Source organism: Neomonachus schauinslandi, chromosome 6, assembly GCF_002201575.2.
Source record: "Neomonachus schauinslandi chromosome 6, ASM220157v2, whole genome shotgun sequence".
NCBI lineage: Eukaryota > Metazoa > Chordata > Mammalia > Carnivora > Phocidae > Neomonachus > Neomonachus schauinslandi.
In genome coordinates, this window is record NC_058408.1 from 97,114,197 (window position 1) to 97,142,113 (window position 27,917).

The 27,917-nt window shown below is 36.0% G+C and overlaps 1 protein-coding gene across 2 annotated transcripts in view; it reads right to left on the reverse strand.

Annotated features, from left to right (window-relative positions):
• HERC4 (HECT and RLD domain containing E3 ubiquitin protein ligase 4) overlaps positions 1-27,917 on the reverse strand; it is a 132,957-nt gene that overhangs the window by 15,490 nt on the left and 89,550 nt on the right. The window contains exons 15-19 of one of the 2 annotated variants that reach the window (XM_044916044.1): positions 23,989-24,108; positions 16,176-16,199; positions 13,884-13,982; positions 12,178-12,345; positions 11,784-11,927 (exon numbers count right to left, since the gene is read on the reverse strand). In XM_044916044.1, coding sequence (XP_044771979.1) covers positions 11,784-11,927; positions 12,178-12,345; positions 13,884-13,982; positions 16,176-16,199; positions 23,989-24,108 — 555 coding nt within the window. The remainder of the gene's footprint in view (positions 1-11,783; positions 11,928-12,177; positions 12,346-13,883; positions 13,983-16,175; positions 16,200-23,988; positions 24,109-27,917) is intronic. The other variant, XR_006540225.1, reaches the window with a different exon arrangement.

Genomic DNA, 27,917 nt, shown 5'->3' on the forward strand with positions numbered 1-27,917 from the left:
AGCAGGGAGCCCGAAGTGGGGCTCGATCCCAGGACCCTGGAATCATGACCTGAGCTGAAGGCAGACACTTAACAACTGAGCCACCCAGGTGCCCCGAAAAAGCTCATTCTTAATCACATCTCCCTGGGATAGTATCACTATTAGTATTTCTGCACATTTCCATCCAATATATTTTCTAAGACAAAATAAAGGCCTAGCTAAGATCAGACTAAATGTATAACTTCACAATTGGCTTTTTTCCCAGAAATATAAGCATTTCCACATCACTAAGCACTAAATTAATAAGTGAAATGACTATTAGAACATTTAATCTGATTTAAATAATTGTACACATTCAAAATTTGGAAAACAAAAAGCATAAAGAAAATGAATAAATGTCTGTAATCCAATCACTCAGAAACAAGGATTTAAAAATATTTTTATATATTTGCAACCACTATAAGTTCAAAAAAATAATTTAAAAACATAGTTAAGGTTTTCTCTTTTGTCTAATCACAAGTATTTTCTTATATCATTAAATATTCTTCTAGAACATGATTTTTATTTATGTAGTTTTATTTTATTATTTTTTAAAGTAGGCTCCACAGTGAGGCTTGAACTCATGACCCTGAGATCAAGACCTGAGTGAGATCAAGAGTTGGACGCTCAACTGAGTCACCCGGCAGCCTCAGAGAACATGATTTTAATGGTTGCATATCACTCTTATAAAAGTACCAAGGTCTGCTAAATTAGCTATTTTACTATAGTTGGACATTTAGATTATTAAGTCACTGAAAACAATGCTTATTTCCCCCTATCTTTAAAGAAGCAATATATGGTCACAGAAAATTCAGTGAGCATGACAGTTAAAAGAAAAACATTTTTTATCAGATTTGGGGCTCCAGACTTAGTTCTTTCACTATCTAGCCTCAGTATTTTCAAAGATAAAAATAGTATTTATCTCATAAGGTTGTTTTGAGGATGAAATGGGATTAATGTATGTAAAATACTTTTAGCCCAGTTCCTGCAGCACATGGCAAAGGCACAATAAATGTTGGTTATTCCAACTAGCTAGTAATATTCAAAATAAGTAAGATGGTATCATTTCTGCATATATATATATATATATATATATATAAAGATTTTTTGAGAGAGTGTGAGCGTGCACAAGTGGGTGCATGTGTGAGCAGGGTGGGGGGAGGGGCAGAGGCAGAGGGAGAGAATCACAAGCAGACTCAGCACTGAGCATGGACCCCCAAGTTGGGCTGGATCCCACAATCCTGAGATCATGACCTGAGTCATAACCAAGAGTCGGATGCTTAACTGACTAAGCCACCCAGGCGCCCCATCATTTCTACATATATTTTTGTCCACAGTTTGGAATATCTACTTAGGAGAAATTTTGCTTTGTAAGAAGAATTTTGAAGTCAAATGACAGCTAAGCATATCCCGAAGCTATTTTTGTTCACACCTATTCCAATTTACCCTGACATCTGCAGTCTAGGAAAATGTCTCTTTCCATATTTTCATCTGTAATACACACAAACACACATTTATATCTGAGTTAAAAAATGAAAACTTGGGGCACCTAGGTGGCTCAGTCAGTTAAGCATCTGACTCTTGATTTCAGTTCAGGTTATGATCTCAGGGTTGTGATACTGAGTCCCTCACCGGGCTCCATGCTGGGTGGGGAGCCTGCTTAAGATTCTCTCTCTCCTCCCCTCTGTCCCTTCTCCCCCCACAAATAAGACAAGAAAATTTGTTTTAGTATGTATTTTTGTCTATTAGTGATACTGCAAATTAGGGATTTGTGTGTATTTGTGAATGCCTCTTTGTATTCTTGGCCCATTTACCTTTCAGGGGCCAGTGTTTTCTTTCTTTCTTTCTTTGGTGCAAAAAGATGATTTTATTAAAGCACGGGGACAGGACCCATGGGCAACGAGAGCTGCTGCCGCTAGCATTTTCTTATATATTTATATTTGAATTCTTCATATACCAGGAATTAATATTACCCTATGTCATATTTGTTACATATATCCCAGTCTGCTATATGCCTTTTAATAATCTTACTTTTGTCATGCATAAATGTCACATTTTTTTCCAGTGGTCAAAATTTTTTTTATTTTTTTAAAATTTTTATTTATTTGATAGAGAGACAGTGAGAGAGGGAACACAAGCAGGGGGAATGAGAGAGGGAGAAGCAGGCTTCCCACTGAGCAGGGAGCCCAATGCGGGGCTCGATCCTAGGACCCTGGGATCATGACCTGAGCCGAAGTCAGACACTTAACAACTGAGCCACCCAGGAGCCCCAATCCCTTTGTTTTAATATATCACCTACTTGAGAATCCAGAGCCACTTTGGCTCATCCTTTCCAGAAAAGCAAGGGACTTTTACCACTCATCCTATTTTCAACCCTACTTGAGTACCTCTGACTTTCAGAGTCTTAATGTCTTAACAGCTGAGCTAGCTTAGATACTAGACTTTAAAGGTATTTTCTGGTACTTCCAGTTCCTCAGCCTGAAATACAAATTAGCCTGTTTCTCATTGGCTTTTCTCTTAACAAGCTACTGTTTCAGTTTCTTCTGCTTTACTGAATCAGGTACCAGCCATCTGTCTACTTTTCATATTTTAAAATATTAACATCTCTTTAGTGATATTAAAACAATCCCCTATACTTTTTTTTCTTGTGGGTTTATTATCATTTTTATTCCTTTATTCTCATTTAGAGGGATTTCAGGAGGAAGATAGATTAACACATTATTCAATCTGCCCTATTTAAGAAGGACTTTCTAAACTTAAATGCAGTACAGGATATCACAGAGGAAAAAGATTAATTTGACCACTGGAGGGGTGCCTGGGTGGCTCAGTCTTTAAGCATCTGCCTTCGGCTCAGGTCATGATCCCGGGGTCCTGGGATCGAGCCCTGCATTGGGCTCCCTGCTCAGTGGGAAGCCTGCTTCTCCCTCTCCTACTCCCCCTGCTTGCGTTCCCTCTCTCGCTGTGTCTCTGTCAAATAAATAAATAAAATGTTAAAAACAAAGAAAACAAAAAAAAAAAAACACAAAGGGATCAAAGTGTTCAAGGGGATTAAGAGTACAAACTTCCAGTTATAAAATAAATAAGTCACAGGGATATAAATTGCAGCATACAGAATATAGTCAATAATATTTTAATAACTCTGTACAGTGACAGATGGTAACTATACTTATCACGGTGAGCACTGAGTACTGTATATACATGCTAAATCACTAATGTTACATACCTGAAACTAATGTAATACTGAAGGTCAATTATACTTCAATTAAAAACATAATTTAAAAACTTAAAATATAAAATAAATACAAAAAAACAAGACGATCAAATGTTAACAATGAGAATCCTAGCTTCCCTTTCCAGTGTTCAGAACACTACTAGAACACTGGCAGTCAAAGAGTAAAAAAAACCCAAAGAGTGAAAAACTATATACGTTGACATTTGACGGTTCCCCCTTGAAATGCCCATACCTAATCACTTTATGAATAAGGACTTTAAATCATAAATGTGTTTGCCCAGGGGCACCTGGGTGGCTCAGTCAATTACGTGTCTGACTCTTATCTCAGGGTTCTGAGTTCAAGCACTGTGTTGGGTTCCACACTGGACATGGAGCCTACTTGGGAAAAAAAAGAAAAAAAATGTGTATGCCCAAACTAAGTAGCTTTTCAGTGTCATATTTTTTTTTTAAAGATTTTTTATTTATTTATCTGAGAGAGAGAATGGGAGACAGAGAGCATAAGAGGGGAAGGGTCAGAGGGAGAGGCAGACCCCCTGCTGAGCAGGGAGCCCAATGCAGGACTCGATCCCGGGACTCCAGAATCATGACCTGAGCTGAAGGCAGTTGCTTAACCAACTGAGCCACCCAGGCGCCCCAGTGTCATATTCTTAAATGTGAATAAAAAGTCAAGGATCAGAAGAAAAAGATAAAAAAGAAATAAAAGAAACCTGGAGGAATAGTTGGTACTGTGGCGGAGGGGGGAACAAAAAATGTCAAACAACAAAAAAAGTACCCAGTATTCAACAAAAATTTATTAGGCATGCAAAAAAAGAAGAAATATGGCCCATTCATAGGAGAAAAAGAAATCCTATAAATTGTTGAGATATCCCAGACATTGGATTTTCTAGATGAAGACTTAACTGTTTCATTTTACTTATTTATTTATTTTTAAAAAGATTTTATTTATTTATTTGAGAGAGAAGGAGAAAGCACAAGCAGGGGGAGCTGCAGAGGGAGAGGGAGAAGCAGGCTACCCCCTGATCAGGGAGCCCTGATGTGGGGCTCAATCCCAGGACCCCTGAGATCATGACCTGAGCTGAAGGCAGACACTTAACTGACTGAACCACCCAGGCGCCCCTAAATAAACTGTTTTAAATACGCTCAAATAGCTAAGTAAACCATAGGGGGAGGGGGGGGGGGGGGGGGAGAAAAGAATAATAATAATGTCTCATCAAATAGAGAATATCAAAAAAGAGATAGAAATTATGGAAAAGAAGCAGAAGCTTGTTTATGGAGCTGGGAAGTACAGTAGTAACTGAAACAAAAAACTCACTAGAGGGGTATAAGAGATTTGAGCAGGCAGAAAAAAGAATCCACAAACTTGAAAATAGGTCAGCTGAGATTATCCACTTTGTGGGACAACAGCAAGAAAAAAGAATGAAGAAATATGATGAGAGCCTATGAGACCTGTGGGATACCATCAGGTGTACCATCATACAAGTAGCAGAGTGCCACAAGGAGAGGAGAAAATGAGACAGAAAAAACGTCTGAAGAAATGGTTGAAAACTTTCTAAATTTGATAAAAGACATGAATCTAACACCCAAGCAGCTCAACAAACTCCAACTATGACAAGCCTGAGATCCACATTCACACACATTTTAATCTAAGCATTGAAAGTTAATTATAAAAAGTATTGAAACAGCAAAAGAGAAGCAACTCATCACATAGACGGGCTCCTCAATGAGACTAACAGTTGATTTCTAATTCAAAACCATGCACGCCAAAAGGCAGTGGGATGACATATTTAAAGGGCTGAAAGAAAAAACTGCCAATCAAGAATTTTACATCTCAGATAAAGAAAAACAGAGTTTGTTGCTATTAGACCTTCCTTAAAGAAATGCTAAAGTCCAAAAAGAAGAAGAAGATAGCAGGAAGGGAAGAACGAATGGGGGGAAATTGGAGGGGGAGACGAACCATGAGAGACGATGGACTCTGAAAAACAAACTGAGGGTTCTAGAGGGGAGGGGGGTGGGAGGATGGGTTAGCCTGGTGATGGGTATTGGGGAGGGCACGTTCTGCATGGAGCACTGGGTGTTATGCACAAACAATGAATCATGGAACACTACATCAGAAACTAATGATGTAACGTATGGTGATTAACATAACAAAAAATTTTTAAAAATACAAAAAAAAAAAGAAATGCTAAAGTCCATCAGCTGAAAGAAAAGGATGCTTTACACAGTAACTCAAAGTCATACAAAGAAATAAAGAACTCTGCTAAAGGTAGCTATACAGGTAAATATAAAAGTTAAAATTACTGTATTTTTGATTTGTAATTTTCTCTATATGGTTCAAAACTCAAATGTATAAAATAATTATAAATCTACATTAATGGGTGCACAATGTATAAAGCTGTAAGGTGTGAGAATAATAAAGAAAGGAACAGCTGTTCTAGGAGCAGAGTTTCTGTATACTACTGGAGTTGATATTAATTCAAACTAGACTGTTATAAATATAAGGTGTTAATTGTAACCCTCAGAGCAAGAACTAAGGAAATAACAGCTCTCTCTCTTTCGCTCTCTCTCTCTCAAATAAATAAAAGCTTTAAAAAAAACCCAGCTTGAAATGTAAATGAATTAAATTCTGTAATCAAAAGGCAGAGACTAGCAGGAAGGATTTTTAAAAAACAAACCATTATTCAATGACAGCCGGTCCCTAACTTATGTTTGACATGATTTTCTGATTTTACAGTGGTGCAAAAGTGATAACTATATCAGTAGAAATCGTACTTCAAATTTTAAATGTTGCTCTTTCCCTGGGCTAGCAACATGCAGTAAGATACTCCTGTGATGCTGAGCACAACAGTCAGCCCTGCAATCATGAGGGTAAACAAACAACACACTTAATAATCCCTGTGCCCATACAACCATTTTATTTTTCACTTTCAGTAAAAATTAAGTGTGATATTCAACACTTGGTTATAAAATAGGCTTAGTGTTAGATGATTTTGCCCAACAGTAGGCTAATATAAGTGTTTTGAGCATTTTTTTTTTTAAAGATTTTATTTATTTGAGAGAGAGCTACAGCACAAGTTGGGGGGAGGGGCAGAGGCAGAGGGAGAAGCAGACTCCCCACTGAGCAGGGAGCCCAACGCAGGGCTCAATCCCAGGACCCTGGGACCATGACCTGAGCCAAAGGCAGACACTGAACCAGGTGCCCCTGTTCTGAGCATGTTTAATGTAGGCTAGGCTAAGCTATAATGTCCAATAGGTTAGGTGTATTCAATGCATGTTGACCTATAAAATTTCCAACTTACAATGGGTTTACTGGAACATAAATAACCCCACTGTAAGTCTAGGAAGATCTGCATATGCCTATAAACCTCACTCTAAATCCAAAGACACTAGATTGAAAGTGAAAGTTTGAAAAAATGATATACTATGTAAATAATAGCCAAAGAGCTGAGTGGCTATACTACTATGAGATGAAATAGACTTTAAATCAAAAAGCATCAATTCATGAAGAAGATATATAACATTTACAAACATCTACACACCTAACAATACAGCTTTAAAATATATGAAGTAAAAATTGACACAACTGAAGGGAGAGATACAGTTCTAAAATAATAGTTGGAAGCTTCAATATCCCACTTTCAATAACAGATATAACAATCAGACAGAAGATCAATAAGGAAATAGAGAACTTGAAAAATACTATAAAACAACCAGACCTAACAGATAGCTACAGAACATTCCATTCCACAACAGAATACATGTTCTCAAGTGCACGTGGAACATTTTCCAGGAGAGAGACCATATGTTAGGTCAAAAAATAGGTCTCAATAAATTTAAAAAGACTAAAATAATAAAAAATATATTTTCAGACCACAGTGGAATAAAACTAGAAATCAACAACAGAAGAAATATGGAGACAGGGCGCCTGGTTAGCTCATTTGGTGGAGTGTGCAATTCTTATCTCGGGGTTGCGGGTCTGAGCCTCACGTAGGGTGTAGAGATTACTTAAAAATAAATTCTTAAAAAAAAAAAAAAAAGGAAATATGGAGAATTCAAAGATGTGAAAATTAACACACTCCTAAACAACCAATGGGTCAAAGAAGGTATCACAATATAAAAACCTATGACACAGTGAAATCAGTATTCATAGGGAAATTTATAGTTATAAACATATATATTAAAAAAGAAAAAAACATCTCAAATCAATAACCAAACTTTATATCTTAAGGAACTACAAAATGAAGAGCAAACTAAACCCAATGCTAGTAGCGGGAGATTATCAATGAAGATTAAAGTGGAGATAGATAAAATATAGAATAGAAAAACAATACATAGAAGCAACAAAACCAAAAGTTGATTCTTTTAAAAGATCAACAAAACTGACAAACCTTTAGTTAGAATAACCAAGAAAAAAAGAAAGACTCACATTACTAAAATCAGGATTGAAAGTGGGGACATTACTATCGTTCTTACAGAAATAAAAAGGACTGTAACAGAATACCATGAACAACTATATGACAACAAAATAGATAATCTAGATGAAATGAATAAATTCCTATAAACATACAAACTATCAAACTGACACCAGAAGAACTAGAAAATCTAAAAACAAACAAACAAACAAACCCCTAAGACACAACCTATAACAAGAAATTGAATCGCTCATCAAAAAACCTCCAGGGGTGCCTGGGTGGCTCAGTCAGTTAAATGTCTGCCTTTGGCTTGGGTCATGATCTTGGGGTCCCTCTGCCCCTCCCCCGGCTCATGCTCCCTCTCAAATAAATAAATAAAATCTTTTAAAAACCCCTCAAAATAAAAAACCTTCCAAAAGGGCACCTGGGTAGCTCAGCTGATTAAGCGTCCAACTCTTGGTTTTGGCTCAGGTCACCATCTCAGAGTTGGGGGACAGCCCCATGTGGGTCTCCACGCGCAGTGGGGAGTCAGCTTGGGATTCCCTCTCCTCTCTTTCCACCCCTCCCCCTGCGCATATGCTCTCTTTCTCTTTCAAGTAAATAAAATCTTACAAAACAAAAAAACCCTTCCAACAAAGAAAAACCTAGGACCAGATCCTACCAAACATTTAAAGAATAAGTAACACCAATTTTTCCTTTTTCAAGAAATGGAAGATGAGGGAACATTTTCTAACTCATCTGTGAGGTCAAACTAACATGACACCAAAGACAGACAAAGGCATCACAAACACCAAAAAGAAAACTACAGACCTATATCCTTAACAAATAAGGATAGAAAAATCATCAACAGAATACAGGTCAACTAAATGGATTATACACCATGACCAAGTGGGCTTTATCTCAAGAATACAAGGTGGCGGGGTGCCTGGGTGGCTCAGTCGATTAAGCGGCTGCCTTCGGCCCTGCTGGGCAGGAAGCCTGCTTCTCCCTCTCCCTCTGCCTGCTGCTCCCCCTGCTTGTGCTCTCTCTGTCAAATAAATAAAATCTTAAAAAAAAAATTAATTAAAAAAAGAATACAAGGTGGCTTGACATAAGAAAATGCACCAATGTAATACATCACATTAATGGAATGAAGGAAGGAAAGCACACAATCATCTTGAAGCAGAAAAGGCATCTGAGAAAATCTTACTCTCTTTCATGATAAATATACTCAACAAACTAGACATAGGAGAGAACTTCCTTAACCTGATAAAAGGAATTTATGAAAAATCCACAGCTAACATCCAACTCAGATCAGGAACAAGAAAAGCATGTCCACTCTTACCACCTGTATTTGACAGTGTTTTGACAAAGTTCTAGCCAAGGCAAGTAGGCAAGAAAAAGAAATAAAGGTATTTAAATTGGAGGGAAAGAAGTAAAATTAAATCTATTTCATTTGTGGATGCCATGATCTCATATAAAGAAAATCCTGAAGCATCCACAAAACCACCTATTAGAACTGATAAATGAATTCAGCAAAGTTGCATGATACAAGATCAACATACAAAAAGAAGCTTGATTTCTATGCCCTAGTAATGAACAAACCAAAAATAAAATTTCTGAAAAAGTTCAATTTATGACAGCATCAAAAAGAACAAAACGTTTATTCAACACCTTCTCCATCAAATCCTTAATGGCCTTTTTTGAAGAAATGGACAAGCTAACCATAAAATTCATACAAAATTCCAAGAGACCCCTAATAATCAAAACAATCTTGGGTGCCTTCGGCTCAGGTCATTATCCTGGAGTTCCAGGATCAAGTCCCACATCAGGCTCCCTGCTGAGCAGGGAGTCTGCTTCTCCCTCTGCCTCTGCTCCTCCCCCTGCTCATTCTCTCTCTCTCTCTCAAATAAATAAAAGTCCTGGGATTGAGCCCTGCATCAGGCTCCCTGCTCAGCAGGGGGTCTGCTTCTCCTGCTCCCTCCCCCCACTTGTGCGTGCGTTCTCTCTCAATAAATAAATAAAATCATTAAAAAAAAAAGAGAAAGAAAAAGAATTAGAGGTATCAGTATGATCTTGTGTCTGGAAACCATAAGATGTGTACGTAGTTATAGCTCCTAGTTCTTTCTGTCTGCTGAGAATCTGAAAGCAATGATTCCCTGGTAGTAGTGAGTACACTTAGCATCCAGAACACGATTTCTAAATACCATTTCCATCTGAAGAAGTCAGGGCTTTTAAGGAAAAATGGCTATTGCCAGGGCTGGGATAAACACAAGAAGAGCCCGGAACATTTGTTGTACTAAATGTAAAGAATTAAGGAAAAATGGGGACATGTCAAAAGTACACAAAAGAGGAACAAGTTCAACAGGGCTCCCACTGGCCAAATCAAGATATAACTGAAAAGGTCTCACAGAAATCCATGATAAAGCTTGTTAAAACTACCCCTCCCGGGCGCCTGGGTGGCTCAGTTGGTTGGGTGACTGCCTTCAGCTCAGGTCATGATCCCAGATACCCTGAACTGAGTCCCGCACTGGGCTCCCTGCTCAGCGGGGAGTCTGCTTCTCCCTCTGACCCTAACCCCTCTTGTGCTCTCTCACACAAATAAGAGCAAATCTTTAAAAAAAAAAAAAAAAAAGACTGCCCCTCCCCTGGTTTCAAAACATTACCTCTCTGTAGAACTGAATAAAGGCCCACAGAACTCTTTGTGATCCTAGCAGGACAGGCTTCCATCCTAACCATCTGCCACACCATTAACAAACTACCCTAAGAGACCAAGCCAAGGAGGAGACTGTAATTCAGTCAGATTGTCCACCTACTGGGGTGACTAGGTGGCTCAGTCGGTTAAGTGTCTGCCTTTGGCTCAGGTCATGATCCCAGGGTCCTAGGATTGAGCCCCACCATCGGGCTCCCTGCTCAGTGGGGAGTCTGCTTCTCCCTCTGCCCCTCCCCCCCACTTGTGCTCTCTCTCAAATAAATAAAATCTTAAAAAACAAAACAAAACAAAACTCTCCAACCTGTAGAGCTCCCCCTAGACAAAGATGGGATAATATGAGCATCAATAAAGATAATAACTACAATGGACTAAAAACATCAAATATACTTAAATCCATGAATAAATAATAATATTTGAAAACAAAACTAAAAAACAAATTGTCACCACTGAAGTATGCCAATGAACAGATTCATTCTTTTGCAAAATTGGCAACTGAAGAAAGAGAATCCTTCCCCATATGAATTATACTACTAAGGAACCAAATAGTAGATGTAGGGAAATTTCTCCATATAGAAGTATCCAAGCCAATAAAATGAAATATAAATTTAAGAGTAGCACCATTTTTGCAACCTGATAAATTAATGAGCCTAGGCACTGATCAACGACTGCTAACATGACAAAGGACAGCAAGCCTCCTGAAACAATGAATAAATAACACATCAAGGTTTTTAGAACCGATAGTAAATATTCCATTCAAATTTCTTTCAACTCATTCTGTAACTGAACCATCCCCATTTCATTTAGTCTCTAAATCAAGGGTAGCAAACTTTTTCTGTAAGGGGACAGATGGTAAATATTTTAGGCTTTGTTGATCAAAGGGTCTTTGTCTTAACCACTCAACTCTGCCTCTTCCAGTTGTAGCTAAAAAGTAGCCATGAACAGGTAAATGAGTGGACATGACTTTCTTTACAAGAACATGTGTGGAAAAGAATTTAGCTTATGGACTATAATTTGCTGAGTAGTTACCTCTGCCCTAAATGATAAGGTAGAGAAATCAATGATTGCTAATGATAAATTAATTCTTCCGAGAGGAAAAGTTAATCTGGTAATTATCATCTAATCCTCAAATCTAAATCAGCAGAAGGAAAGATCACCATCATTCTCAGGCTGACCATTCCTTTAATTTATTTTGCTAATTTGAAATGTGTGAGAAGTATTAAGGTGTTCTGATGACTCTGAGTCCAAAAGTTTATAATTTTTCAAACTGTAATAAAGCAAATCTCTGAATATGTTAGGAATCCAGTAATAACTTTTATTTACTGAGTCAACTTGACACATGTAGGTATACATACATAGGTATATTTCTAAAATTATTCTTAGATTATTCTAAATTATCTCTAAATTAGAAATAATTTAGACAGTTAGACCTCACCTTATCAGAAAACCAAATGAGCCTGGAATCTTCGTAATACCTAAACATGCCATATTTAGGATCCAACAATTCTCTCATGATGAGCAAGAAAAATTCTTTGCGTACTCCTCCTGCATCAACAGCATCTTCTCCAACAAATATAACCTAAAATAGCATAATGCAAACACTGAACGTAAAGAAATGGAAGTATACTCTGGAGAGCCGAGAGAGAGCAAGAGCCCATAACATGTAATTTATTAACAATAAATGCTCAGCAATTAATAGTTTAAAAAATTTAAGAAGTTTTATACAGTAAATTTTTATACATATCTACTATATAAAACTTCTTAATTTTTTAAAACTATTAATTGCTGAGCATATGCTGTAATATATGTAACAGAAAATGTCAAATTACCTTGAGTGGCTTTTTGTAGTCTATATTCTTTGTTTTCCTAAGGACTTCCATTGCATCTCCTACAATATTTTCTCTACGTACAACTAGAATTAAGCAGGGATTCACAGATTCAATCACTGGGAGAAAAAGAGAGGAGACATTCTGTCTGTGGGCCTGGTCAATAGCCATCTAGAAAACAAAAGATTAAAATTTTAATAGCGATGCTATAAAGAAACTAATGTGACTAGGTAAGCTAACTTCTACCTATTGATTATAATCCTATATTTATAATTCCTATAATACTACCTATACTACTGAATTCACAGAGCACCTAATACAGTTATAAGCTTAATAAAACTGTATTCTCAGAATAAAGAGTGTCCTTTTGAATGTTTTTAGACTGAAGTATATCTAACGATACCATTAAACAAGCAAGGAACTATAATATAATATGGTAAATCTGAACACTGCTATTTCTCAAAAAGTAACAGGGATGAAGAGTGAGAAGAAAAAGAAAACAGCATTAAAACAACCTCTAAAGAGAATAAGGAACAGCCTGGCTAAGTAGTATTATAGAAATTCATCTAGTACAGTGATCACCACATGTGCTCACAAACCAAACATTTGTCCTCTACCATCTAAAACCTTTGGTTTTTTTGTATGGTTTTTCCTGTGTTCTTGTTCTAAAATGGAATATACTATATATTAAAAGCACGAGGCAATTATTGTTTTAACAAGGACCATCCAAAAGCTGGTTCGCCAGCTGTTAGTATAAACCCTACAAAAATATTTATTTCTTCTGTTGATGAAAATGGATATAAGCACATCTCTAAAATTCCCCTAGTATTTATGCTTTAAATATCTGGAGGCATTTAAAATACTAAATGCATTTATTTTAAAGGAATGAAAATAACTGTCAAAATTGGGGTGGGGATAATTTTTTTAAAGCATTTTTAGAATATTAAGTGCTCAAGGTTTCTTCCCATCCTTCTCTTAGTCCTTAGCTTCTACCATCTGATACTCTATGCTAGAAAATAAAACTCAAAAACTTTTTAATTTACAGGCTCAAAAGATAAAGCAAATCTACTGTAGCTCTCAAAGTCATAACATAAATCAGTTAAAAAAATCTCATTATAAATGAAAAAATGTTCAACATAAAACAGAGCAGGTTGGGGGAGAAAAGAGAGGGAGGAGCAGGAGATGACCAATCTTAGGAAAATGCCTTATTTATTACTAAAAACTTTCTTCAAGGAAACTTCATATCCTCCCCCTAACAAGTGATCAAATTCCTCTTACTTTACTTCATCTCATCTCTAGTTACTTCCATTTTTTACCAAGTATATAAATATGGAATATATAATGAAGCAAGATTTGAAACAAACCAATGTTTATCAAGGAAACTAGTAAAACTGTTTACAAAAACTGCGTATTTCTGTAACAAAAAAGGCTCATACCTTTTTTTAGATATAAAATGATTAAAGGCTAAACTATTCTATTTTCATTTAAATATATATAAGTAGCCCTCATAAGAATATACATGTAACCAATGCAACAGTCTTCTTTATAAGGTACCAAAGGTACTTTGCAAAAGCCAGACCACTGAGGTACAGAATGTTCCCAAGGATTACTGATTATAGGCAAACTTCAAATATTTACTTTTTAAAAAACCTCACAGAAACAATTCAAAAACCATTCTCAAATCAGATTTGTATTAAACTGTATTTTACCTGCATCTGTAACACTGCATCTGTTTGTAGCAGAGTAGTTTTTGCTTGGGCATCAAATACAAATGGATATGTGCAGATTGTAACAGGGATATCTGCCAACTAAAAATAAAAAACGTATTAGTACAAATTTATTTGTGATATATTTTTTTGTAGGTGCTGTCATTTCTTTTAAAGCTGATCACATTCTTGGTTTATTCACTTATCTGCTGTTCAGGAATTATAAATAAAACATATTGCTTACTTCCAAATATGGAATTTTTACTGATAATCAGGTGAGGCACTGGAATAACCCCAATTCCCAATAACCCCAATTGTAGGAGGGAATTGTATACTTCAAAGTCCATACAATTGTAAATTCCAAGATTCAGTGAATTAGGCTGCAAATATATTCTAAAACTGGGGGCTCCTGGGCACCTGGGTGGTTCAGTCAGTTAAGCATCCAACTCTTGATTTCAGCTCAGGTCATGATCTCAGGATTGTGAGATCAAGCCCCACATCAGGCTTCGTGCTGCGCATGGAGCCTGCTTAAGATTCTCTCTCTCCCCTCTTTTCCTCTCTCTCCCCTCCCTCCCTCTTAAAAATTAAAATTAAAATAAAATTGGGGGCTCCTATGTTAAACACATTACCCAGTTCTTATATTTTAGGACTACTCTAGCAACTGAGGCCAATAATAAGCAATCTGATTATTCATTCATTTAACAGATATTTATTGTATGTCATTAGAGTGCCAACAAATAAGTCCAACAATCTTTCATTCATTTAACCTACAAAATTAGCACCACCAGTATTATTTTCTGTCAACCCTTAAAGTTGAGAAAACTGACCTATTATTACCATTATCACACATTAATCACTTTATATTTATCCTAGCCAAGTAATACAGTGATTGATCGCTAAGTATTTTAACGATGCAGAAAAATACAAGAGCTATGCATTTCCAGCCACAGATTCTTGCAGTTGGAGGATTCCTACCAGGTACCCAACAAGGCAATGTTTTTGTGTCAGCCCTGAAACAGAGCCCCCTGCTGTAAAGTTTCTGTGAAGACAATACACCATGAAACAATCCACTTAAGTGCTTAGGAAGTTCTCTTTATTTAAAGTCTGAATTCACTTTTCTATACCTTACTATGCATTACTTCATTTGTATTTCAGTCTTCATTGCAGGAAAGCATACACGGTTTAACATATTTCAAGTCCCCAGGCTCTCTCTAAATTGTCTTTCTTCCACACTAAACATTCCCAGTTTGTCCAGCCATTCTGAATATGGTTTCCAGCCCTTCTCCATCCTAAATGCCTTCTTTTAAATGTATTTTACCTAAGTCTCTCTTAACGAAAACAAATAAAATAATTCAATGGGGCCCAAACAGTATAGAGTATGATGAGACTATCAACTCTTTGTTGTCAACATATAAGACAGCAGGCTGACTTATATTAACCTTAAATCATCATTCTTCACTATTTTTCATATGACAATTTTTACCTTGATCCTGTATTTGTGTCACTACCTACTGATGGCAGAAAGTGATTTCACTACTCTGAAACTCAAAACTACCAAGATGATTTCTAAGGTCCTTTCTGGTTCCAAAAGTCTATGATTTCATAATTTTATGTGCTACTTCTATGTGAAGATGAGGATGCAAACAATACTAGGCCTATGATATAAAGTTAATTCTAAATGTTTCACTGGTTCAAGTGCTGGGAAAAAACAAAACAATAAAACCTAAAGTCTATAACAGAAGTATAAAAGAAGTACTATAACAATCCCAAGTGTTAAAAAAAAAAAGGTGCTTTAGGTTTGTTGATAATGTAAACTAAAGTGCTAGAACTTTATATGTTAAGATGGTATATTATACAAAGTGAGGAAGATGACCATATGAGTTTATTTAACTTTATGATCATTCTGAGTATCAATTATTAGTTTAAAAACTGAAAATCATTTTAGTTCTGTAATATAAAGTATTTTTTACCTTACTGGGTAAGTATTTGTCAGATTTTAGAAGTCTGCTTTTATTACAAAGGACACATATTAATTTTATACTGGAAGACTTTAGGAGGGTAGAAACTATTTTAACACAAATATTGTTGAAGGGCATCATATAGGTGTAATGTTAATTAAAAAAGAAGTTTTATTCTTCTTCAGAAAATTCCTCTGAAATGTTATATAGGACAATTCCTATACACTTATTAAAAAAATAAAAGTCACACAAAACGGAACCTTTTGCTCTCCTATTACTTAAGACAAAACAGAGTATATCTCACTCTGAACATGAGACTGCATTACACCAAACTTACCTCAGTTAATCCATGGTTGACATCCTAAGAAAGCAGTGCAGAATGTAACAGTAATGAAAGAGCAATGTTAGTGTCCAGATTTAACTATTCCTATTCAAAGTAGCATTTCATATATTTTGCTACAGCAGAATACTGAATTAATGAAGTAGACCAAGATACACCTACAACAAAACTTACCCTTTGCACCTGCACCTTATGTATCTCTATCTATAAAAATAGGAACTTTGTTTCATGTATCTGTGGCCATAAAATTATCAAGGCTTGAACATAATGAAATTTGGCTTCAGCAACTAAGCACCCCATTTGTAGAATTTAGGTAGAATAGGAAAACTAAACCTAAACTTGGTCTAGAAGATGTAATTTTATGTCTCACAGTTACTCCACCTGGAAAAATGGAGAAAATATTCCCCAGACTTCAGGACTTGATTAATTTTGACAAAATGTTTGAAAAGTCATTAGTAGATTAAAACGCTATATGTAAACAAAGTGAAGAAAATTAAGCCATTAGTTATTTTAACTGACTCATTTTAATTTGTGTGCTTCCCCTATAATAAACTGTAAACATCAGTATAACGGTTGTCAGTGAGTTCTGCGAGAACTTGAAACCAATTATTGAACCTAAAGGTGGGTGTGGGGAACCCCCCAAAATTGCAACTGGTGCCAGAAGTGAGGGCAGTCTTGTGTGAACTATTCCCTCTAACTTTGTAGTATGCTAAATGCTCGCACGCCTTGGGGGTACCTTTGGACACTTTAAGATATGAGCAAAGACTTAAGGTTCTCTCACTATATTGTGCTTAAATAAAACCAAAGCAGTATGAGCATAAGCAAAATATGACTCCATACAAATCCTATTCAGAAAAACATAATTATTGATTAATATTTTCTTCTAAAAAATTCAGAGTACCAAGTTTTCATTAGATAAGTGCCCCCACTGTCAGTGTTAACAAGAACATATTTAGAAGCTGTACTGCAGAGAAAGCCTTTTAGATTACACTCAGTTTAATTTGAAACCAACTTAAAAGGAACATCTGACATTCTTTTATAGTATATCTTGTGGGACATTTTAAAAGTGCTATTATTACTATGAAAGTCTAAACAAGCAAAGAAACACCTTTCAATATTTTCTGGCTACCTATAGCCTGCTTGATAACTACACTAGATACCAAGAAAGTTTAGATCATGGGAGATTAATTTTTTTCTTAAGTAAATAATAAAACAATATATAAGCACTATTTTTTTATTGCTACATGTAAATAGATAAAGGTGCTCTGCATATCATTATGAACTGGGGAAGTCAGTAGGATTGTTAGAATTTATGGTGTGACTAAACCATACTAAAGCAGAACCTAAGTTTGACTGTAAGCTGAAAAGGATATAGGAAATAATGGGACATATGGAAAATTTGATAGATATCAAGTAGAATGATTGTCTAGGAGAGCAGCATCAAAGGGTAAACCAGATTAAGATCATTATTAGAAATTTCAGTTTAAGGGTTAAGGATCTTAGACAAAAGCTTTTTTTTTTTTTTTTTAAAGATTTTATTTATTTATTTGACAGAGAGAGACACAGCAAGAGAAGGAACACAAGCAGGGGGAGTTGGAGAAGCAGGCTTCCTGCTGAGCAGGGAGCCCGATGCGGGGCTCGATCCCAGGACGCCGAGATCATGACCTGAGCTGAAGGCAGATGCTTAACAACTGAGCCACCCAGGTGCCCCAAAGCTCAAACATTTTTAAAAAGGTAAATGCAAAAAGAAAAAAAGGTAAATACTTAAAAGAGCAATGGATGAACTCTTCTGAGAAATACTAGAGTTGCAAGGTAGTTGTTATATTAGTTGCAAAGTAGTCAGTCAAAGTCAGTCAAAGTAGTATTTCCAAGAGAATTTTAAAAGGAAAAAAAGTCAAGTGGGGGTTGGAGATAGACTATCATAAAACATGTGAGGTAAATTAAAGGTCTATTACTAAAAATTCAACATTATCATTCAATGTGTGACCTACTATTGGCTCCAAATCACATACTCAAGCACTAGTTGTTGGCTGTTTTTATTTTTTTTATTTTTATTTATTTATTTTTAAAGATTTTATTTATTTGAGAGCGAGAGAGAGAGAGAATGAGAGAGAGAACACGAGAGGGGGTAGGGTCAGAGGGAGAAGCAGACTCCCTGCTGAGCAGGGGGCCCGATGCGGGACTCAATCCCGGGACTCCAGGATCATGACCTGAGCCGAAGGCAGTCGCTTAACCAACTGAGCCACCCAGGCGCCCTGTTGGCTGTTTTTAGATGGGAGTCCTAAAAATGGGTCAAGGTATGCCTAACTTTAGTTACTCAATGTCCTAGAAGCTGGAGTGAGAAAGGCTTGAAGCAATGTTCAAAAGTCAGGTTCTCATGGTCTAAAAGAGACTTCACTAAGGATGCTTTTAACACCAATGATTAATGATGGTTCCAGTTGGTTATAGACAAAAAGATGGAGCTCCTCGGCACATTTTAGTTTCAACTAGTTACTTACGGCAAAACATTATATCATTGCTGGTGTCATCTTGATATAATGACATAACACAGGATTACTCTAAGAAGGCATAAAGAGGGGATACTGAAGTTAATGAAGTAATTCCAGTAAAAATGAAAGGTCTTGGTAACTAGATAGAAACAAGGTAACTTCTAAAACATGAAGGAAATGGAAATATGTAAACATAATTTGGTAATCCAATGCATAAGGAGTTAGTCGAAGAATTTAGTCAGCAAAATATTAATGCCATTAAAAAGGATTAAGAGAGCTTTAAAAAGCAAGGATGACCTTTTCTAGGAAATATTACAGTTGCAAAGGAGCACAAATGTACTTTTCTTCTTTTTATTTAATGAGAACAAAACTTAAACCCAGAAAGTACTGATGTATCTTTCCCAAGCTGGTCTCCCCAACTGTTTTATCAGTCTATCTTTCTAGTTTGCTGGTGAACATGTCACATAGCTAGCTCAGCACTGTCCATAGGTAAAGTACAACTTTAACTCCATCGAACAAATATAGTGATGATTTATACACAGCACAACTAATATCAAATATATAAGACTTATGATTTAAAAAAAAATGTATGTAATGCAGCATCAAAGACTGTAAAAATTTCACCAAGTATTTTCACTAGTATCTACTTGTATCTGACATGCCTTACATAGCTATACAGTTCTTGAAATAAGTATTTTTAAAAATGTGTAACATTAATCATATAGTAATTCAAACAAGCAGACCCAGCACATACCTTTCTATACTTCATTCTAAATCAGTCAATTTTTACTAAATAAATATCGATGATATGTATATACAGTAATTAGAAGTATAAGAAAGGGAAGAAAAAAGAGCAGAGTTTAGTAGCAACCACTGAAGTATTTTCAACTTAAAAGCAAAGTTAAAAGAGGGTAAGGAAATATACAACTGAGAACAGTACCTAGAAAGTGGAGAAAAATCAAATAGCAGAAGAGAAAGAGAACCCATGTGCCATTTTATTTTGCCAAGAGATTAACTGTAGAAGGAGAAAAACAGAGAAAAAGCAAAAGGAATTCAACTGAAAAAAAGTTTCATACACCAAGATCAGAGTATTGAAAAACAAAAAACAAGAGAAGCTTACATAGGATTCAAGCAAAAACTTTATAAAAACATGTAAAAAGAAAGAGGTTAAAAGGGACGGGAAAATGAAAGGAGATGAGGTAAAGTTAGAAGTCTCAGCACTACAAAAGGATATTATAAGAAAAGCAAAGAACTTCACAGAATTAGTTTTTAATGTTTAGGGATCAGGGAAGTGTATACCCGCTGGATTCTTAAAATCCTTAAATGGGAAAGAAAAGAAATGGAGGAAAAAAATAACTCAAAAGATTATAGCATGAAGACAAATATAATACAAGTAAAATAATTTCCTTGCAGTATTTAGAACAATGTAAAGTTTTCATATATATACATACATTTATATATGTATGTATACATGTGTGTATATATAATACTTATAGACATATACTCCTTTTAACTCATAGTAATTACATTTTATCAAAGAATATTTTAAGCTTCCACGCTGAAGCAATGGAATTATTTCAAGACTATAACTCTTATTCAATAGTGGTATACATGTGTGTACATATACGTTTGCATTTATGTGTATACACGTGTATATACATATGCACATACGTATACAAATACACATACATACACATCCATATCATTACAAAATAGCATGTAATTATCTTTAGGATAGATTCTTTAAAATTTTACTTAGAGTGTTAATGTGATAGTTCAGCTTAGCATTAAGGCTAGTAATGTAAGTATGAATTTTATTAAAAAGCCCCAGGAAAAATGTCTTTAGAGTTATCTGTAAATGTGAAATGTGAAAGTGCTTTGAACTCTCTGAAAGAAAGAAGCTTTCAGGGGTGCCTGGGTGGCTCAGTTGGTTGAGCGACTGCCTTCGGCTCAGGTCATGATCCTGGAGTCCCGGGATCGAGTCCCACATCGGGCTCCCTGCTCAGCGGGGAGTCTGCTTCTCCCTCTGACCCTCCCCCCTCTCATGTGCTCTCTCTCTCTCTCATTCTCTCTCTCAAATAAATAAATAAAATCTTTAAAAAAAAAAAAATAAAAAGAAAGAAAGAAGCTTTGTAAAATCCAATGTTGTAATATAAATTAATAAACTATACAAGAGTTGCACAAAGACCTTCTTCAAAGTAAATGACAGCTTTCTATTCCCAAAGGTATAGAAGAACACAAATCACGGGTTCTACATTTTGATTTCTAAGATGTGATATTAAACCCATTATGCAAATTAAATAAAGAAAAGCTTTCACTCATTCTGTCTACAAATGAAGAGAAAGGAAAAGCCTGTGGTTGAAAGAGCAGAGTAATAGAGGGCAATTATCAAGTATAGCAAACACATAATCTGGAGAGAACGAGAAGCAAAGAGGAAAGCCTAGAAATAGAAGGTACTCTTCTACTGCCTCCCCCTTAGCAGAAAACAACAGCACTGAAATAACTCCTAAGGAAATTCAATTTGATATCACTACAGCTATATACCAAGAGGAGCTTGGATACAGGCCTGCCAAACTTAAAAGTAAACAAACCACAGCTTTTCCACACAGCACCAAGATTACTACAAACTAAAAAATCCTATTAGACTGGCTAATTTAGATTTGTCCTACTTGCTCAGAATACAAGTATTTTACGACCTACATACTAGATATAAATTCAGAAGGCAAAGGTATCTAATTCATAGTGATGAAGATAATGTTTCTCAAACTAGGCCTGCAGATCCCTGAAGGATATAATTTTAGGGGTCTATGAATGCTCTGGGAGAATTTGTAATTTTAATGTTTTTATAGCAGAATTTTAAAAAATTGATTAAAAAAAATCTAAAATTAGGAAATCCATTTATAATCCCAGTATTACCATGAAACCCCAAGAGTTCCAATGGTTGTGAATGTAATCACATTGGCACCACACAGGAAGGATCTCTATGTCTAGGACTTCATACATAAATGATGTGCTTGAGGAGTGAAGGCCAAATGAGCATGACATCTCATTCTAAAAGCAAATGTTTCATTGTAGTTCAAATAGAGAAAGATAGCAAGATAATAGAGTTATGAGACACCTCAGAATAGAGGCTATTGCCAAACAAAGCCTGTGTATAGGCAGCCAGCAATAACCATCATTTTACCAAGACTTAACTATGTGCCAAGAACTGCCCTAAGCACTTTATATTGATCATACCAATTAATCTTCTCAGTAACTAGAAAAGGTAGGTACTGTTATCCCTAATTTACAGAAAAAGAATTAAGTCATTTCTTCAAGGACACAGAGTGAGTAAATGCTAAGCTGGGATTTGAACCCAGGTGCTCTTATGTTACACTACTTTCTCATCCTATTTAGGCTGTGAGGTGAGATTCATCAAAACAATTATCCTCTACACTAATATTAACTTGATTTTTAAAATTTGTAGTGTTATTTATAATTAATTTATAAAGTTGTTATGGTTTTAGAGTTCTTTTAAAATCTAGGCACCAGGAGTTCAGAACTAGTTTAGTGTTTGAACATATTTAAGTAAGACAATCATAAATAATGTAAGTGAATGCTGGACTTCTTAGAAACTGTTTTACTATAAAAGGGGTCCATATATCACTCCAGTTTCAAAAACACTGCTCAAAGACCTAGGGTACCCTACATTGCTGTGTCTGGGCTTATATACAAAGTCAGGATTCTGACCCTCTGATGGCTTACCATAACACATCAGATGAAATCCAAGTTCTTGATCCTAATTTACTAAACCCTCCATGATTTGGTGCCTGTCCATTTCTCTGATCCTTTCCCAGAACTCTTCCCACTCCCGTATTTTAGCCATACTGTCCTCCTCCTATCCTTCAAACATGTCAAGCTTGTTCTCACCTAAGGTCTTTTACTGGATATTCATTTTTCTTCAAATCCTCTTTGGTTTGATCTTACATGGTTGCTTCCTGTCACTTAGATTATAGCCCATACTTCAGCAGACAGGACTTTTCTGATTACCCAATTGCAAGAAATCAATCACAGTCTTTCTTATATTCTTTTAATTCTCTACATAGAGTGTACATTATTAGCTAGTATTTTTTGCTTTACTGGATTACTGTCCATCTTGCCCACCAGATTACCAACTGCCTAAGAACACGGCCCTTATCTGTCTGGTTCCTCACGGTATTTCCAATACCTCAATTGATGCCTGTCACTGGAGGTTTTCAATATTCTCAGTATTTGTTGAATGAGCAAATGAGTAGACCTAAATCTACAGAAAGGCTACAAATTTGACTTAGACTCCCAATGATTCCAGGGGGAAAAAAATCAACAAGTCTCTTCTAATCAAGATGCATATACCTAGGGGAGCAAAAGATGTTCTAGAAGTGACCTGATTTCTACAGATGAGAGTATTCTAAAATTAGCATGCACTAATCACACTGCCATTCAAAACTACTGTGTTTGGTGCCTACTACACATATTCCAAAGACTATTAGAAGTACTGGTGAATAAAATTATAGAGTGCCTATCCACAAGGAGTTTGCAGCTGGTGCCTAGCAAGCAGTGAAAGGCTACTCGCCCTTCTACAACTGCTACATACACACTGCTTAAATTACCTACTTCATGGGGGAAAAAGTTGGCCTCAAGTATACTACAATGGTTAGCAAATCTGTTTTAGATCTAATTGCTTATCCATTTCTATACTAAAATTTTGTGTGTCTACATGAAGCTTTATACGACTGCTATTATTTTAATGGGACATTAAGTGTCTAGTTATTAGAGACTTAGCCACACGGGAAGAATTATGTACACATGGGGATTTATGTCAAAACTCTGAAATAAAATTAAAAACATGAAAGGGGAAAAACTGGAATCAATGGTCCTACAACTCTCTTCTGGTAATTCTGAGGCACTAATCTCACAATAGTAATACATTCCTAGAGTTCCAGTATCAGGGACTCCAGTATACTCAACATAAGAGAATTAAGAGGCAACCTCAAGGAAAATAAGTGAGAGTTAAAAATCCATGTCACATCGCTTCTCAGCCTTTTGGCTAAGATCAAGTGTAAAAATCCATGTCACATTTGCATTTTTCTTTAGTTGGCTGGGCTTTGGTGTAAGAGCGGAATGTCTACTTATAAATACTGCACAATAAGTAGCTACTCCTTCCCAATGTGTTTTTATTTCAAAAATAAGCTTTGAATAAAAGCTCTGAAAAAACTGGTGTTTCAAAAACAAGCAATTGTTTCTTTTCTGTGAGAATAAATGATACATAAAAATGAAATCATAAGATGCAATAGGAAACATACCATTCCATAGGCCTGCTGTTGGACCCAGTTGATATAATCATTCCTTATGTCTATCAATTCTTGTACTTCATGTATATAAAATTTATCATACTGTATAATCTGTCCCGATTTCTCATTTACCTACAAAAAAAAAAAGGTATAATCAACATTAAGTTTAACCAGTACCCAATACAGAGATTAAAAAATGTTTTAAATAGAAAAAGTTTTGAGATTCCTTAGCTAATTTTCTTTCTATTAAAAAAAAAATTACTGAGTACCTACTATATGCAAAATGTTAGTTAAGTGCTGTGTGAAACATAAAGATGTCTAAGATGGAATATCTGCATTTAGTACCTCAAAATCTACTAAAAAAAGAAAGATATTTCTGTAACCACCACATAATATGAGATATGTACCATTAAAGTATTTATGGTATATAAAAACTAGAATCTATAAGAACTTCAGCTTAGGGAATAGGAATTAAGTAATAATAATAGCTAATGCTTATTAAGTGTTACTCTGTACTGGCATCTGAATAAAACTAAGAGGTGACATTTGGGTAGGACACAAAAAATGAAGAGAGTACAAATTACCACCCTAGAAATTACTTACTAATTACAAAGGGAAAAACAAATCTTTGCAGTGAAGAGCACTATCTTAACCGAGTGATCAAACCAATCACCATCGATACTGAGACAATAAAATATAACGTTCCTGCTGATATAATGCAAAAGGAAGTACAGGCATCATCTATGAAGCAGAAAAACGTTTAAGTTGAATCTTATCAAGCCTCCTGATCTAAATTCCAGTTCATAGGTAGTACAAGGGATAGAGGAACAAATTAAACATCACCATAGAGAAACAATAAAATATTCTGATCATAGGACTTTCATAAGAAGACTGGCCAGGAATCTCCAAACAGTTAAGGGAATGGGATAAAAAAGCGGGGGTTGCTGTAAGTTAAAAGAGACATAGAGGTGTTCCAGTGCTGGATATAGCAGAGCTCCTTATGTCAGATTAACCTCCTGACAGTAACAATTATAAACTCTGGACAATATATAAAACCCCAACAATTTGAAAATACTGGAAATCAACCAAAAGTAAGCAGAAACAGGAAAGGACACAATCTTTGAAAGGAGCATGTGTGATACAATTTTTGCCCCAAGGGAGTGCTTCCAAATCAGCATCAGGAGTAGGGGGTAAGAGCTCAAGCACAAAGCAGCAGTTTTACCAGACAGAAGAGGCAAATGTCACAAAGTGAGGCAGCAAATGTGGCAGACAATGAGGAATACAAATCCCAGAAAGGAATCCAGAGGGTGAAGCCAAAAAACCAGCATGCAAAGTCCTCCCACATCTTTACCTCTCTTTTTTTAATGTTTATTTGTTTGTTCATTTGAGAGAGAGAGCAAGTGAGCAAGTAAGCACCAGCAGGGGGAGGGGTAGAGGGAGAGAGTCTGACTCCACTCCGGGCTTCATTCCAAGACCCCAGGATCATGACTTGAGCCAAAGGCAGCCGCTTAACTGACTGAGCCATCCAGGCGCCCTGCTTTGGTTAACCTCTCAAACCGTGAGTGCACAAGGTGAGACTTGGGGGAAAAAAAACACATCCCAGCAGAAAGCAGCAACTGGGAGGCTACTCTTAGAAGTAGACTTCAAGACAAGCATTTCTAGAGGAAAAAAATGCACATTTGATAAGCATAATGATAAAAGGATTGATTTGTCAAGAAGTCATGTAACAATTCCAAATTAACAGTGCTTCAAAATACATGAAGGGAGAACTGACACAATTTGTTGCTAATTTTAACACCCCTCTCTTGATTACCTATAGAAAAAAAGACAAAACCACAAAGCACCAAAGATCTGAACAATTTCAACCAACTTGAATTCACCATAACAGAATATCCCACCCAATAATTGTACACAGAATGTTCACTAAAATACTAAAATAAAATATCATGGACCACAAAACAAGTCTTAATAAATAAATACATTTAAAGGAATCCAAGGTATAATGAAGTATGTTCTCTGACCACAACGGAATTAAACGAAAAGTCAGTAACTAAAAGATATTTGGAAAATCCTAGCACACAGGACTCTAAACTGTTAACACCTCTAAATAACCCAAAATGTCTCTTGAATCCATCAGAGTGCTAAAGCCATAAAATAATCAGGTAGTCTGAAACCCAAGGATTGACAGACAGTTCCAAAGAGAAACAAAATGCTAGAAAAAGGTCACCTGTGGCAAAGCAAGAAGAAGATACCACTGTCAAGCAAGCAGGGAAGAAGAAATCAGTTAACATTCTAAGAAACTGCTTATGGTTGAGTATGGAATAGCCTGACAGTATAAAACCCCTAGGTGCCCCAGATAGTTTGCATGCACTCATAGACTCTTTTCCACACACCTCCAATGGGTAGCCATGAGGATGACTGGAAACAGGGTAAAAGATCATGAGTCTCTCTCAGTGGTGCAAGGAATTGGCTGCCACCATGACAAAAAAAAGAAAAAAAAAAAAGGCCTGCTACCCTGCCCAGTCGTAAATCACTGAGGAAGGTGAAGCAAATTCCATGCCTCATTGTTGGAGGAGGGGAAAAAACCCTCACCTCAGTAGTCAGAAGGAATGGGGTAAGAACAGTCCCAAGCCCAGAATCTTCCATCAGTAGGACTAGAGGACCTGATGAGGGAGGGATCAGAAACTCTGAGAAAGTCCCACCTTAAGGTCCAAGCATACATAATCACCTAAGACCAATGCTATTCAATAACAACAAAGAACATTTCCTGTGTCCACTCCTCTATTAACCTTGAAAGCACTGAGTTAACAAGCAAGACCAGTTTACCACTGAGGAGGGGGCAAGAGTGAGAAGAGAAACCCCTCTATCAAGCAGGCATACAAAGCAGAATACAAACACTGAGAAAAAAACTGACACTTCACCTCTGCCCTACGTCTCAGGCAGCATTAGAGGAATCTGAGGCCTCTGGTACAATGAAGATAACTATAGCAAAATAAAAACTCAATCCCAGTTTAACTCCTGACTAGACTGACTTAAGTCCCCACATTAGCCACACAGAAGAGATGTACCCATTTATAGGCTTTAAATCTCTTTACTCCAGCCTTTACTATTTTATGGACAATCAAAAATTACGAGACATATGAAAAAGCAAACAAGAAAAACAAAACAATCAAACAGAAACCACACACAAAAAAGTCTAGAGGCACAGCAATCAACAGAGCCAGACTCAAAGATAATTCAGATGTTGGAGCAAGAAGACAGAGGCTTTAGGAAAATACTTTGAACTTAATGAAAATAAAAACACAACATATCAAAATTTGTGGGATGCTGGTCAAACAGGGCATAGAAGAAAACAGCATTAAATGATCATGTTAGAAAAAAAAGGTCCAAAATCTAAGCCTCTGTTTCAAGGATGTAAAAATGATGACCAAATTAAGGACAAATCAAGGAGAGAAAAGGATATAAAAAACAGAAATTGATGAAAGAGAAAAAAACATGAGAAAAACCAATGAAAGCAAACATGTTTTAATGAAAATATCAATAAAGTTGAAAGACTCTGAGAAAGACCGAGAAGACACAAATTACCACTATCAAGAATGAAAAAGGGGCCATCACCATACAGACATACATAAACATCACCACATGGAGTTACCAAAACTGACTCAGGAAGAAATAGAAAACATGAATTATACTCTATTTTTAAAATTTAATATAACATTTTAAAATTTCCCAAAAGAAAATTCCAGGTTAAGATAGTTTCACTATCTAACATTTAAGGAAGAAATAATACCAATCTTAAACTCAGAAAAGAAAGAAAGAGGGATTATTTCTTAATTCATTTTATGAAGTTAGAGTAACCTTGATACTAAAAGTCAATGACAATATGAGAAACAAAAATTATCAGATCAACATCCTTTATGAATATAGACATAAAACTTTCA